Genomic DNA, 14,925 nt, shown 5'->3' with positions numbered 1-14,925 from the left:
AGCGGATAAACCCACATGAGACAACATTGTGAGACCATGCCTTCTTTTTCTTTTTCCTCTCCATAAATTTGTGGTGGTCCTATCAGTTGTTATCCCTTCTATCAGTTTCTCCCATTCTCGTGATGGTTTCTCATTAAGGAGATTCATGGGGAAGGCTGTAATCGATCAGAGCTATTAGCCACCAGAGTATAATCTGGTTCTAGTACAAACTGACCTGCAGGCTGTCCTATCTGCCTTGAGGATTTAAGCCGATTAACTCGGAGGCTGGGAGGCAGAATCTAATGTCCTATAGCACTGCACCCCCTTTGCCCCTACTCCCCAGGAAGGGATTTAACAAATTGACACTGTAATTATATCCGAACCCACAGTTACTCCACCTTGAAAGGAATCACTGGTGCCCGGCTCACCTTGGATGTACACTTATGGCCAGTGAGTGATGCTGTGTCACCGGTGGAATGATACTTTCATTCCCTCTGCTGTCTATGGCCCTACAGTGCTGATTACCATGGGGCGAGGCGGGGGGGGGGGTTCTGTTTTGTTTAGATGGTTGGTTGAGTGGTTGGTTTTTGTACGTATTTCCAAGAGCAGATCAATCTCCGGGTTCAGGAACGAGTTAGCGATTGGAATGAGACCGCCACAGAAAAATAGGCAGCTCAGTGCCAGGGCTTTTAATGGCACAGTCTCCCTGCTTTACGTTTCTGATGGAAGCAGAGAACAGAAGGCCGGAAGGGTGCCCAGGTTGCCGACAGATCCCCTGATGGCCAAGGAGGTGAGCCGGCCAGGTGAGAGATGCCAAATAAATTAGTATTCTCAAACATCGGCCACAGCTAACCCCCAAGTATAAGCAGAAGACCAATGTTAAACTAAAGCCTCTTCAAGAATGATGACGGAGGGGCGCCTGGGTGGCTCAGTCGGTTAAGCGTCCGACTTTGGCTCAGGTCAAGATCTTGCAGTTCGTGAGTTTCAGCCCCACATGGGGCTCTGTGCTGACAGCTCTGAGCCTGGAGCCTGCTTCCGATTCTGTGTCTCCCTCTCTCTGCTCCGCCCCCGCTCATGCTCACGCTCTCTCTCTCTTTCTTTCTCTCTCTCAGAAATAAACATTAAAAAAAAAAAAAAAAGAATCATGACAGAACAGATTGTTTCGGAGCACAGTCTTTAGAGCTAGAGTGCATGGACCAGAGCCAACACCAATCTTCTCTGTGCCTCAGTTTCCCTATCGGTAAAACAGTGGTGTAGTGGCACCGCCTTCAAAGATTATCAGAGAGTAAAGCAATTACTTGATGTGGCATATAAGAGAGTGCTCTGCATTTCACAAGGTGTGAGTCAACATAAGCTCCTGTCATTGATTTAGCATTGTAAACGCTGAATGTGCGAGATGCCAGTGTTCTAAAGGGTCCACCTCAGGTCAGGTCGGGTGGCAACACAAACATACAAACAAACTTGCCATTCTGCCGAAGGCTGCTCTTTTATTAAATGTTTGGGAAATGAAGATACTGCTACAGAATAGGTTTAATATTCTGTGTATAATATGTATAACTGATTAGAGAGGCAGGAGACACAGAGGAGCAAAAAACCACAGCGAACGATAATTGAGATCAACCCTTTGTCTGTTACGAATTATGCCAAAGTGAAGCTGTGATTCAATGCCCACAGATTGGACCGCATTGTGATCTGGTAAGAGAATTCACATAGAACGGAATAGTAGCCTGAGAATATTTTATAAAGTTACCACGATAACCATCCTGGCCAGCCAGTCCTTCACCTACCTGATGAAACAGTACAATGGCAGGATTTACCATATCCCACCTCGCTGAAAGCTTGCAAAAAATCTAGTGACTGCGTGTGCACACACACATACACACAAGTGCCATTTGGTGCAGAAAGAAAATGTAAGCATGGAAATCAAGGAACAGCAAAGTGAGGCTGGTTTGAATCCTGCCTCTGCCACCTACTTGCTGTCCACCCTTAGGTCAGTTATTCTTTGTTCCCCAGTGTCGGCCTCTGTAAAATGGGGATGATGTTAGCACATGCTTCAGAGAGTTATTGCAAGGACTCAGGGAGATAGTGCATAATAAACTCAGATTTCTAGCACTGAGCTTGCCCCAAACATCTGTCAGTACTATTTATTTATTTTTCTTTTTATTTTTTTACTGCTATGGTTTGCTAAGCACTAGCTGGACAGCTCCCTCCCTCTTCTCTCCCTGTCTCTCACTCAGGGTCCCCCTCTCTCTTTCCCAATGTTTCGTACACAACTAATACATACATGTGTAGCTACATGGCGAATCCATGTTCATTTTAGAGAATACATACAAAGTGAAAAAAATTAAAGGCCACTCATGATTCCACCACCAAGAATAGCCACTATCTTGCTGGGTATCATTCTGGTCTTTGTCTGTGTAAATCCACTACATCTTTGTAGGTGTAAATGTCTGTGTGTATGTAACTATCTCATCATATATACAGGATCTTACTACACATTCTGTCCAGTAGAACTCTTCCTGCTCAGCAGTACATCATGTCAGGAAATATAAAATGCACATTATCATTTGAAATTACTCGATGGTTGGGGCGCCTGGGTGGCGCAGTCGGTTGAGCGTCCGACTTCAGCCAGGTCACGATCTCGCGGTCCGTGAGTTCGAGCCCCGCGTCAGGCTCTGGGCTGATGGCTCAGAGCCTGGAGCCTGTTTCCGATTCTGTGTCTCCCTCTCTCTCTGCCCCTCCCCCGTTCATGCTCTGTCTCTCTCTGTCCCCAAAATAAATAAACGTTGAAAAAAAAAAAAGATATCTATGAAATTACTCGATGGTATTCTGTTCTAAGTAAATTCCATAATTTATTTTGTTTTCCTAATTTATCTAGACATCCCCCCTCTTGCTGGAAATTTGAGGTGTAATCAGATTTTCTCGGTTATAATCTCTGCTTGTATAAATATCCTGTTATCGACCAACTTGGATGCTTTGACAGACATTCTTACTGTGGCAGAGGGCAGGGTTTTTCTCAGCAACAGATACTACCAGTGGTCCTGTTCATGGGACTTAACATTTGTGTAAAACATAAATGACACCTGGGATTCTGAAGAAGTCACCGATTTTGATATAACGCTACCTAGGGTGTAACTTCATACCTGGGCACTTGGCTGGCTCAGTTGGTACAGCATTCAGCTCTTGATCTCAGGGTCATGAGTTCGAGCCTCAAGCTGGGCACAGAGCTTACTTTAAAAAAGAAAAGAAAAAAGAAAAACAACTTCATACTTAAATATGACCCAGCAGCAAACAACATAAAGAGTAAGTTGAGCAAATTTATATGACTCATGGTCTGGATTCTGCACATTAACTATAAATATATATTTATATATATACATTTATAAACATACATATATATGTATATATTATATGTATACATACAATACATACACATATATATTATATACATATATATATACATTTATAAACACACATATATATTTATAGCTAATAATGTGCAGAGTCCAGATTTTGGGTGATAATGTATATATAAAAAGGCCTGAAAATTTTTCAAGAATATAGAAAATCACCAGCGCCTGGGTGGTTTTGTCAATTAAGCAACTGACTCTTGATTTTGGCTCAGGTCATGATCTCACAGTCGTGGAATCGAGCCCCATGCTGGACTCCATGGTGAGCATGGAGCCTGCTTGGGATTCTTTCTCCTTCTCCCTCTACCCCTCCCCTGCCAACACTCGTTCTTATCTCTCTCTCTCTCTCTCTCTCCCCAAATAAATAAACATCTAAAAAAAAGAATATAGAAAATCAGAGCACAACTAGAAACTGAGAAACCAGGAACCAGCATTAGTAATAATAATCTTGCCTTTGTAATTTATCTTACACCAGACAGAGATAACTAGTGATTTGTAATTACCTCCTTCCACACCTGAGTCATTTCACTGGGTCATGTTAAGGGCCACATAGATAAGTAAAATTCTAAATTAATTTTCATAAAATGCATTCCGAATTCCCAAGCAGCAGAAATTGAGGAAAGTCTTTGCCAGTGAGGTCGGCTTGTCTGTGAACATCTGTTGCATATTTACTGAGAATTTCCTATGTTCCAACAAGGGAGGCCAGGCTTCCAGATCTGCTTCCAGGGAAAATCTGCAAGGGGAATCAGGTTGCTGCGATTCGAGCAAAATTGTTTAAGGACCTGGATTTCCGCATGTCTTGCAATTTTAATATTTTTCAAGTATTTTACTGATAGGACACCTGAGCAAGAGGGGAGCGATGTGAGTCCTCTCCTCAGTTTGACCTCCCGAATCACCTGGAGCGATCATTTAACCCCACTGAGCCTCCATAAAATTAGGATAATCGTACCTGATTTCTCCTTTCCACCTCACAGCGATCGATATTCCCAGTGTTTAGGCAAGAAAATGTTAATTAATAAGAGCTCTTTGAATTTTTCTGAAGCTGCTGAGATGTGTAAGGTAACATGACAACAGGCAGCAGGGTCAGCATCGTTCGCACTTGATCACTTAGGGATTTATGTGAAATTTTTTATAATGCTGTATTTATATTCACAGACAAGTTGCCTCCTCATCACTGAGCTGAGGTTGACTTCTTTCAGCATCTCAGCACGATGGTAAGGTGGGTTGTCCCTGGAAACTGGTATGTTGTGCACTGTGGGTCGTTTAATATTGGCCCCAGGCAAACACTCAAGGAAAGGGTACCTTTCAGAAAAGCTCTTCCTTGCCTTTTACCATCTCTCCCCACCACCCATCTCCTCTGGTCACTCCCTCAAGCTTTTGCTGGCCCTTCCATTGCTCTGTCCTCACCTTGCCTCCTCTGTCTCTTCCTCCTGCTTGACCATGGCCTTCCCTTTACTCTCCACTGTGCACCATCTACTCTCATATCCCCTGTCATGATGCTTTCACTCCCACCAATGTTTTTGTGGGAACTGCAGCCCTGGCCATTTGGAATGTGTGCTCAGCAGCCCACAGTGCTTCCATTTGGGGGCCAGCCCATGGCACTGCTAAGCCCCCGTTCGTTTAGGAAACAAGATGGAAAACAGACTCGGCCTGCGTCTCTTGCCACTCCCACCCCTAACTCTGCTCAACCCCCCCTCCTCTGGACCCTTTGGGCACAGCCACTACTACATGGGGTAGTGAGGCAGGGGTATTTGGAGACATGTTGCAATGCCAATCTGAAGAAAAGCCACCTGACCTCATTACTGTCGTGCACCGACACCCATACGTAAGCATGACTTTTCCCAGAATGGATTATGGAGAACATTTCAGCAGGCATTCAGCAATTCCCCAACTGGGACAGCAACTCTGTTCCCCTCCTGTAGGAATTCTCCTCTCTGGTCTTTCAACAACCACAAAGTTTTGCCCACCCTTTTTTGGGGTTGACTCAGTCAAGAGGGCAACCCAATTAAAATGTCAGGGAGCACCCTAAGGAGGAGGTCCAGGGTCCTAACAAGGAGGGGCATCCCTCAGTTCATGGAGTCACATGAGTCTCACTCTGGGGGGGATCCCCAAAACCACCGTCAGGCTCCATGATTGAGTAGAAGGACTCACAGGAATCAGAAAAGCTCTTTTACTCATGGTTACAATTTATTACAGCAAAAGGACACCAACTAAAATCAGCAGAAGGAAAGGGTGAATGGACGGGGTGAAGTTCAGAAGAAACCAGGTGCGACTTCCCAGGTGTCCCCTCCCAGTAACGTCACACAAATCTGCTTAATTTTTCCAGCAACAATTTGTGACAACACATACCAAGCGTTATCAACCCAAGCCTTGGTGTCCAGGGTGTTTATTGGGGTCGGTCACATAGGCATTCAGCGCCTGCATGACTGACCTCAGCTGCTCATATTCCAGCCCCCACAGCGAACATAGGTGTTCAGCATAAATCACGCTGTTGGCATAAACTATTTCATTATACTCTTACCATATGGCCCAAGGCCTCAGGCAAACAAAGACACTCGTAAAAGGCAAAATATTGCCAGGACTCAGAGCTCATTTCTGAAGAGCCAATCTTGAAAACCGGTCTTTCAGGGGAACATGCACAATCTGAGCCACCCCGGCCTGCTGAGTTAACCCTTTCCTGTAGACATCTCCCAGAGCCAAGATCCTGGAAGGCTTTGGCCACATGACAGGACTTTTTCTATCTCAGCTATTACCTTCCAGAAATAACATCCTCTCTACCTTCCCATGGGGTCGCTATTTAAAATGATAACCATCGTTTCAGAAACAGCAGGCCATCGACAGCAAGGACACTGTTCAAATTATTGTTTTTATCATCATCACTATTGTCACGTTAAATTATCACCACAGTCACTATAATCCGGTGACACGGGGCCTGGGAATGAGCCCTTAATGCTGCCTTGTGATCTCAGCATGGGTCAGAAGTGCCCGTTCCCAGTTTCCTGAAGAAGAAGACAGCTTGCAGGTAGTGTATCTCCATGCCATCCTGGCATTTAACCGTGACCTTGCTTTTCTCTCTCCTCCCTTTTCCCCGGCAGTGGCTCAGAAACCCAGGCCCCCAGCATGAGAAGCGGACTCTGTTTGGAGACATGGTGTGCTTCTTGTTCATAACTCCACTGGCCACCATCTCGGGCTGGCTCTGCCTGCGGGGCGCTGTGGACCACCTGCACTTTAGCAGTCGGCTGGAGGCCGTCGGACTGATTGCACTCACTGTCGCACTCTTCACTATTTACCTCTTTTGGACACTAGTAAGTATGGCCCACCGTCCGGGGTGGGGGGGGGGGGGAGGGTCAGAGCAGCTGGAGCTGGCTGCCCCAAGGCTGGCGCAGACTTCCCTCTTGTCCGTCACATGTCCTATCTGCCCCGTGGGAGACAGACCTGCAGGTGCTGGTAAGAGAGTCTGATGCGATTTATTACCACGTGTGTGTGCGTGTGTGTGTGTGTGTGTGTGTGTACGCGTAGGTGTGCTGCTGGGAAGAGCAGATCAAGTAAAGAAAAAGCCCCAGCTTCTGAGAGCCCATCAGTCAAACACACACACCCCAGACATTTCTCCCCTCCAGCGTTCTAGGACTCCATCCGTTATGAGGCATGGCGTTTCCTTTCTCTGGTTTATGTGCCTCACTTTTGCTGGGATTGTAGTGTATTATGAATGATGCATTCGGCCACCGTTGCTGTCACTGCCTGCGCACATCATGAATCCTCCTGCTGGTTATTTTCTTCTTACTTCCTGACGCAGCCTCAAGTCTTTGTTGGACGTGGGGCTGCACTTTGCCTGATGATTATTCTCTGTGTCGGGATATTGACTCTGCTGCCCATAAAAACACTCATTTATCTAGCTGAGAAGCCGCCACCAAAGAAAACCAGTTCCCAATAAGTGTGCTTGCTGTACATGAGGAAGAATTCTTAAACATCTCTGTTCTTTCCGTTCACTGAACTCATGAAGTGAGTTGATGGCTTGGGCACCAGTTGGCACGGCATTGATCTCACGCTTTATGTTTCCCTCTGGGACCCGCAGAGAAGAGCGTCATTGGCCTCTACAACAGTTTCAGAAACCAGGCCCCCTGCTTCCTGGCATTACTCTCCTGAGCCTGCTCATTTCTAATCTGAACACGTTCCATTGTTACTTAATATGTATTTCCTGTCCAGAGTGTACCACTCTCATATCCCGTAGCACAGTGTGTCAGCATGTGGAAGCTTCTAGCACTTGAGCACACTTGCTCCTTTGCTCTGCCTTCCAAACCCGGCCCCACCAGCTCCCACTCCCACTACGAAAGAGGAAAACAAGGGTGGAGGAGGAAGAAAGGAAAGGAAAGGAAAAGTTTTCCTAGGGGAATGCGGATGCGACCCATCTTAGATGAAAGAGGGGATTGGGTGGGAAAGGTACCTAGCAAGGGCTCTTTCAGGAGAATGAGAACATATTCTATTCCAGAAATGTTTCCAAGAGGCAGTGCTGCATGGTAAGAGCACATATGCGTTTAGAATCCAAAGGCCCTGTGGTTGGACTCAAGATTTACATCCTAATAGCTGTGTAACTCTGGACAGAGTACTTAACCTCTCTGACCAGCCTTATGCAAAAAGGTGGAGGAGCAGGCGACAGCCCCTGGGTCCCGCTGCTGTGACGATTAGGTGCGGAAACTTTGGGAACATTTATCAGAGCACCCAGAACAGGCACGGGGCTTTCTTCCTCTGCATGCCCAGCCGTCTACAAGATGCAAAGCGTTTGGAGGGAAAGAAAGGCTTTCTCCCCTTTGACTGGTGCGGAAACTGCGACACCCCGCGACAGTAGTTACTGAATCTAGACTAACTCCCTCCCTGATAAATGCTGCACCCAGCAGCCCTGGCAGGAGCCGTAAGTCAGGAGCTGACAGCACGTGGAAAGTGCCCTCCGGCAGAAACCCATTGTAAACAAGCTGTCAGGCTTCGGAGAATATGCTGTGAAAATGTCTTAGGTAAACAAACACGGTGTCAGTCCCAGCCAGGCTGCTCAGAGGAGCCTTCCTGAAAGGGCCTCGCGGGCGCAGCGAAGGGGGACACACAGCCTCCCCACCATCTCAGACTCAGCCGGCCTGCCTCTCCAGTCCGTGCGCAGATCTGGCGCAACTCAGGGGAGCTGGGCCTTCTGGAACCTGCCGTGCGGAAACCCGTACCAGGGACCCCAGAGTCCAGGGCGCGAGCCATCTCCGCTGAGATCCCGGGGAGAGGTGCCCCAGAAACGTCACTGCCCACATCACAAACCACTTGAGCTCCATGCACAGTCAAAAGCCGGATGAGAGCTGAGTCCACGCTCAGCGTTAGGAAGACATCCAGGGTGGCGCTTATAATTAGCCCCCGTTGAGAGGTGGGGAGCAGGGGGGCGGGGGGGCGGTGCTGTGACCCGGGGCAAGCCCCTCAGCTCACCGCGTCCCTGATGGAAACAGCACTCAGCACAGAAACCGGTTAAGGCACAGAATGGAATGAATGAGTGATCTGTCTCCTCTGGCTTGCTCCCAGCCCGATGGGGTAGTCATTTGAATTCTCCTTATAACACGGGGAAACCTTCCGTAGGACATTGTCCAACAAGGGTCACTGCCGGCTGGCTGAGCCGCAGCCCAAATAGCCCACGGTAGCCTGAGGGGGTTGAATGTGACCCCGTGCCCAGTCCTGCTCCGCATCCCATTTGCTCACACAGCCCACCTCCGCGGTACAGCCAGAGTTCAGGGAGCAGCAGTCCGTTTCTGGGAACGTGACTTACAAGGCCCTGGCCCCATCAGCAAGCCTCAATCATGCCAAAACCTCTGGAGAGAAAGGGCAGAATAAAAAATCCGTAACGAGATTTCCCAAACCCTGCCGTGACGTTACAGTAGACCTTAGGTAACAGCCTGTCCCCTCCCTGACAGGGAGAGGTGGATGCTGATGTATTCTAGCCCTCCTTGCCCAGTCTGTGACCACAGCTCTTCGCAGGATCTGGTCCACAGCTGGTTAATAAATACCCTTTGGACAAAGAAATGAATACACCTTAAGAAACCCACCCCAAAAGGAACAGTATTTTTACAATAGTGGCCCTGTGCTCTTGCTTCCTCCTTTCTTCTTAAAACCTCAGACATTTGGGCCGCCTGGGTGGCTCAGTTGGTTAAGCATCCGACTTACGATGTAGGCTCAGGTTATGATCTCGCAGTTCATGGGATGGAGCCCCCAGTCAGGCTCCATGCTGACAGGGCAGAGCCTGCTTGGGATTTTCTCTCTCTCAAAGTAAAAAATTAAAAACTCACACATTTAAGAAATATCTAAATGAAGTTCCTAACATTACAGTTGCCACAGCTTCTTTTTGGTTTGTGTTGTTTATTTTTCCGTCACTGCCTGCTTTTTTTTCTCTAAATCAAACCTCCCTTCTTCCTATTCTGCCCCACTACAGGGAGGGGGCGTCTTGCAGCTCCTGGTCCAGGCTCAGCATGAACCCAGGGCAAGTGCAAACCCAAGGCCCCGTCTGCATCATGCCCCAATCTATTTCACTGTCCCCCGATAAGAAGTCATCTTTATATGATGCTTTCTTCTTATTGATTGAATTTGCCTGCAGACTGTGATGGTTAACGGCAATGAAGATAGATTAATGCATAATAAGATCTCATTTGTTTGTCTCAACAAGTGGGCTGATTTTTCTACCTCCTGGCCAAGGCACCAGGAGAACTGCTAAGTTGTTGACTCCTGGGTCGCCTGAAGCCGTGCTTCTCAGGCTGGAATGTATCTGTGAATCACCTAGGGATCTTGTTAAAATGCACGCTCTGATTCCTTAGGTCTGGGTGGAACCCAAAATTCTGATGTTCTAACAAGCTCCCAGGTGATGCAACCTGCTGCTGACCCCCCGCCACGCTGAGAGCAAGGGAAACAGTCCTGTTTTTCTCTTTTTCCCCCAGTTCCCCTGTGTCTAAGAAGGAGCGTCACAAAACTGTCTTCCTTTCCATATTTAACACATCAAAAATAACAGGCTGAGAACACTAGCGCACGTGAGGCACTGTGCTAAGTGCTTTCTGTGCACTCTGAGATACCACCATTCACATTTTGCAGCTGAGGAAACTCAAGCTTGGGGATGGTAAGCAACCCTCCCAAATGTGGAGCCGCTAGGCAGAGGATGGGATTCAAGCCTGGGGTGCCTGGCCCGAGAGCCCAGGGTCTGCTCCCAGCATCAGAAAAGGAGCTATCTGCAGACGCCCACAGCTATTTCTCTGCTTACTGAGGTCCAGCATGCACAGCTCTTTAACATACAGAAGGGTCTCTTTTGTTTTTTAAGTTTATTTTTTTTTTTTAATTTTTTTTCAACGTTTATTTATTTTTGGGACAGAGAGAGACAGAGCATGAACGGGGGAGGGGCAGAGAGAGAGGGAGACACAGAATCGGAAGCAGGCTCCAGGCTCTGAGCCATCAGCCCAGAGCCCGACGCGGGGCTCGAACTCACGGACCGCGAGATCGTGACCTGGCTGAAGTCGGACGCTCAACTGACTGTGCCACCCAGGCTCCCCAAATTTATTTATTTTTGAGAGAGACAGGGACAGCATAAGCAGGGGAGGAACAGAGAGAGAAAGAGAGAGAGAGAGAGAGAGAGAGAGAATCCCAAGCAGGCTCCCTGCCATCAGCACAGAGCCCGACATGGGGCTTGAACTCACGAACCCATGGGTCGAAACCAAGACTTGGATGTTTAACCGACTGAGCCACCCAGGCACCCTGGGTCTCTTTTTTGTTTATTTATTTTGAGAGAGAGAAAGAGAGAGTGTGAAGGCGAGTGTGCATGCGAGAATGAGCGGGGGAGGGGCAGAGAGGGAGAGATCCCACCCAGACGTCAGACTCACAAACCGTGAGATCATGACCCGAGCCAAAATCACTAGTAGGACACACAGCAGACTGAGCCACCCAGGCACCCCCAGAAGAAGGGTCTCTTGATTGGAAACCCAGCTTTACTATAGTATTTCCAGATTCCCAACTTCCAGGACTGCCAAAGCTCTTTGTTAAGTACTTGTCTGCATTCTCCTCTTTCCCTGCTCTTAGCCCCGAGCAGCGGGCTTTCCAGCCTACCTGTTTCACATTCATGAGTAGCACCAAGCAGTAGCAGGACAGAATAGATACATGAGAATCAAGCTTAAGGAAAAAAAAAAAAAAAAAAAAAAAACCTGATCCACTTTGGCATGTTCAGGGCCTTTTGGAGAAAAGCACATCTGTGTGAGTTGAGAAGCTTATATTTTCATATCCAAATCTCACTGGCACTCAGCCTGTGGCATCTGCTTTCTAGCCTCAGAAATTTGAGCTAGCGGCCGTGAATTTCATGATCCTGCCAGACGACTGGTAAGCCCTTTCTGATCAAGGGCCTGTGCTCTCCTCAGCTTGAGAAACACTGAGGTCCAACCATAGGTCAGCCCCTCTGACTACCATGGGTCCTGTGCCGGGATCATCCCAATCCGCCCACCCCAGATTATTAAACAGCCCATACCGGCTAATTTGTCAGCCTAAGCTCACGGGCATCTTTCTTCCCAGCACCTACCTCGTCATCTGGATGCTCCCAAACTGGAACCTACCCCCAGTGTTAAAGACAGTTTATGCATCTTCAAAAGTACAGACTCTGAACTGCCTGGGCAGTCCATCAATGCTGTAAACTAGCCTTCTCCAAAACAAACCACAGATGTGTCTCATTCCAGTGTATTTACATGGGAAGCAAGTACTTTTCGGCAGAGTTATGCCACAATTGGCCATCAGTTGACTGCTTATAATGTTGTGTATTCTATAAGAGACGCTTGAATCTGAAGCAGTGTTGCAATCAGAAAGCATAGTTTATTTATTCACGCAGCAAACTCTACTGAGCAACTTCCTAAGTGCCAGGCACGTGCTAGGTGCTGGGCTTACACAGGCGAATACAACTCAAACCATGCTCTCAAGATGCTTCTGGAGCAGGGAGACAGAGAAACAAATACACTAAGGTACAGAGCACTCGATGCAATGTTGAGGTAGGCACAAGGCATTGCAGATGCCCATGGAAGTTGAACCTACCCCAGGCTCTGGCTCAAGAACAATTTATCAAGGGACCTGGTGCCCATGCCAAAGCATCCCCACTGGAAGCCATAGAACACCGTAGCTACAGGCAGTTGGAGTTCACCCATCAGGGCCAGCTTGTACAGTTGTACAGGTTGTGCATGGCACAATTCGAAGGGTACATTTGCTAGTCTGAATATTGAACTGTGCAGAGTCCAACCTGCAGGAGGATACATGAGCATCCCTCTCATTTAACCTGAAGACCAGAAAGACACACTGCCATATCCCACACCTCGGGGAGGGCTAGCACTATACCCACTCTGCCCAACTGCTTGTGGCTAACTTGCTTCACAACTGACGCTTTGGGGCCCAAACACTACTACCCCAAAACTAAATCCAGACTCCAAAGGAACCTCATTTCCAATTCATATCCTAATTTTATCCAGTATTATGGGGAATGGAGGAAGCCACCCTGGGAGCCCTGCGTGTGCCCATACATGGGTGTTCTCTGGTTGGTCCCAACCTCCCAACCCTCAGCCACTTGCAAGAGCCGTTTTGCCCATGCGGCCCGCCCCGCTGTACCACCGCCAGCTGTTCAGAGCTGTTTTTGTAAACGACGTTCTCTGTTCCTTGGTTTGATTCTCGGCTTCTGCTTACCTGAAACCTTCCCTTATTTTTTCCTCTCCTGACCCCAGGTGTCATTTCGATACCACTGTCGATTGTACAACGAATGGCGTCGGACCAATCAGAGAGTGATTCTCCTCATTCCAAAGTCTGTCAGCGTACCTTCTAACCAGCAGTCCCTGCTGGGCCCCCATTCTGTCAAGAGGAACTCAAAGGAGACCATTGTTTGAGGCTTGTGTGGTTGGTCGGTTGGCTCGTTGTTTGGGGTTTGGGAAGTCTCCGCACGGGGGCCATGCACTGAGCCACTCCCGAACCCCTCCTTAAGCTGTGGGTCTCAGAACACCCTGAGCCTTGTGAGCACATCGCCCCAGCAACGGACTCAGCCGGAAGAGAGCAGATGCTGTTTGACTTCAAATCATGGATGCTGCAATCACGTGATACTTGCTCAGCTGCCAAACATGCTTATTTAGCAGATACTATGTGGGATTTTCTGAACACCTCTTTAACATATGAGGAAGGTTGTCCTGCTAAAGATGCAATTCAATGCTTCCTTTTTTATTACTATTTCAAATATATATATATATATATATAAGTATATATATTAAAGTCAGATGATAATTACAGTCGAAAAAGCCAACGTTACAACTGGTTTCTTGGTTTGGATGAGTTTGGTTTGGGTTAGTTTATGCGTTTCCCAGTTTCTACTGTAGATTCTTTGGGGGTAATTTGATAACTTGAGTGGTCTTTTTCATTGCCTTCTTCTCTCTCACTCAAGGGGACAGCGTAATGGGTACAGAACAAGGCCTATTTGGAGGATGTTTTGTACTAAACTTCATTTATTCCGTTTTCAAAGGGGAAAAAAGGTGTGGCAACTCTCCCTACAGTGAACTGTTTATTTAAATTTCATTAAGGAGGGAAAGAAAATTATGGCGAGAAGCAGGCTCCTTTCGAATTGTTTGATACTGCCAGCTGATAAAAGCTATTTTCTAATAATAAATATCCAGTGTGTGAAAGACAAACCCCGCTGATTGCAACATTCTTTTTTTTAATTCTAAAACCTGTGAACTTTCCCCAAAGTAGGTTTTAAAAAGAAAAGAAAAAAAAAAGACAAACAAAAAGGTTGGTGTTCTTACTCCCATCTCGTTTAGTGCATGTCTTAATTCTGCCTTCACAAGGAACTGGTGGATCATTAGACATTTCTAGGAACCCTGGACCTGTTTTGCATATCAATTAGCGTTCCCATTGCTCTATTGAATTTCTAGCTTGACAGGTAGATGTGGCAAAAAACCTGTCCTAGCAGCCTATGGCCCCTTTGTCTGATTTTTTTAAAAAACGCATCCCACACAGTGCCTTCCCCCAACCATGAGCCAATTCAGTCACAGGCTGAAACAGACCTTTGCTAAGGACTTCCTGTCCCTGTTTTATCCACCACTGTGTAAAGGCTCGAAACTGCACCCTGCATTTGTAGCCACTGAAACCACGGGGCACATGTGTCGTCTGAGGAAAGCCCTTGCCGGCGCTGGCTCCCCCATCCGCCTGCCTGCCGCCTACCCGCACGCCCAGGAGGAGAAGGCGGAGCCCAGCGTTGGGGAATGCTTAAAATATGGATTTCTAGAACATGACCCACATTCTGAATATCGCTCCAGCTTCTGCCTTATGCTCCCCAAGTGGGAGAGCGGAAAAGTGCAAAGGAACAGGCGGCCAGGAGGGGAACGATTTTTGTGTGCAGATCGATCAAGCGGATGCAGGTGTCACCTTTGTCTGCCGAGCCCCCCCACCCTCCCGTTCACAGACTGCTCCCCGAGCTGCCTGGGGAGGGAAACAGCTGTACCGCTCTCCGCTGCAAAACTCAGATGTGCTTTAT

General features: G+C 47.6%; 1 protein-coding gene and 1 long non-coding RNA gene across 7 annotated transcripts in view; one reads left to right on the top strand and one right to left on the bottom strand.

The window, feature by feature from the left end:
• Positions 1-3,345, bottom strand: part of LOC123602981 — a 109,064-nt gene extending 105,719 nt beyond the window's left edge. For 2 of the 5 annotated variants that reach the window (XR_006714658.1, XR_006714669.1), the window contains exon 1: positions 3,123-3,344. This is a non-coding gene — a long non-coding RNA (uncharacterized LOC123602981). Of the gene's footprint in view, positions 1-3,122 lie in introns of all 5 variants that reach the window. The other 3 variants (XR_006714659.1, XR_006714662.1, XR_006714660.1) reach the window with 2 other exon arrangements.
• MARCHF3 (membrane associated ring-CH-type finger 3) overlaps positions 1-14,080 on the top strand; it is a 150,854-nt gene extending 136,774 nt beyond the window's left edge. For both annotated transcript variants that reach the window (XM_045487324.1, XM_045487333.1), the window contains 2 exons: positions 6,485-6,694; positions 13,133-14,080. In XM_045487324.1, coding sequence (XP_045343280.1) covers positions 6,485-6,694; positions 13,133-13,291 — 369 coding nt within the window. In that variant the 3' untranslated portion in view covers positions 13,292-14,080. The remainder of the gene's footprint in view (positions 1-6,484; positions 6,695-13,132) is intronic.
• The last annotated feature ends 845 nt before the right edge of the window (positions 14,081-14,925 follow it).

The sequence above is a fragment of the Leopardus geoffroyi genome, chromosome A1 (genome assembly GCF_018350155.1).
Source record: "Leopardus geoffroyi isolate Oge1 chromosome A1, O.geoffroyi_Oge1_pat1.0, whole genome shotgun sequence".
NCBI lineage: Eukaryota > Metazoa > Chordata > Mammalia > Carnivora > Felidae > Leopardus > Leopardus geoffroyi.
This window is presented reverse-complemented; position numbering and strand designations above follow the sequence as displayed.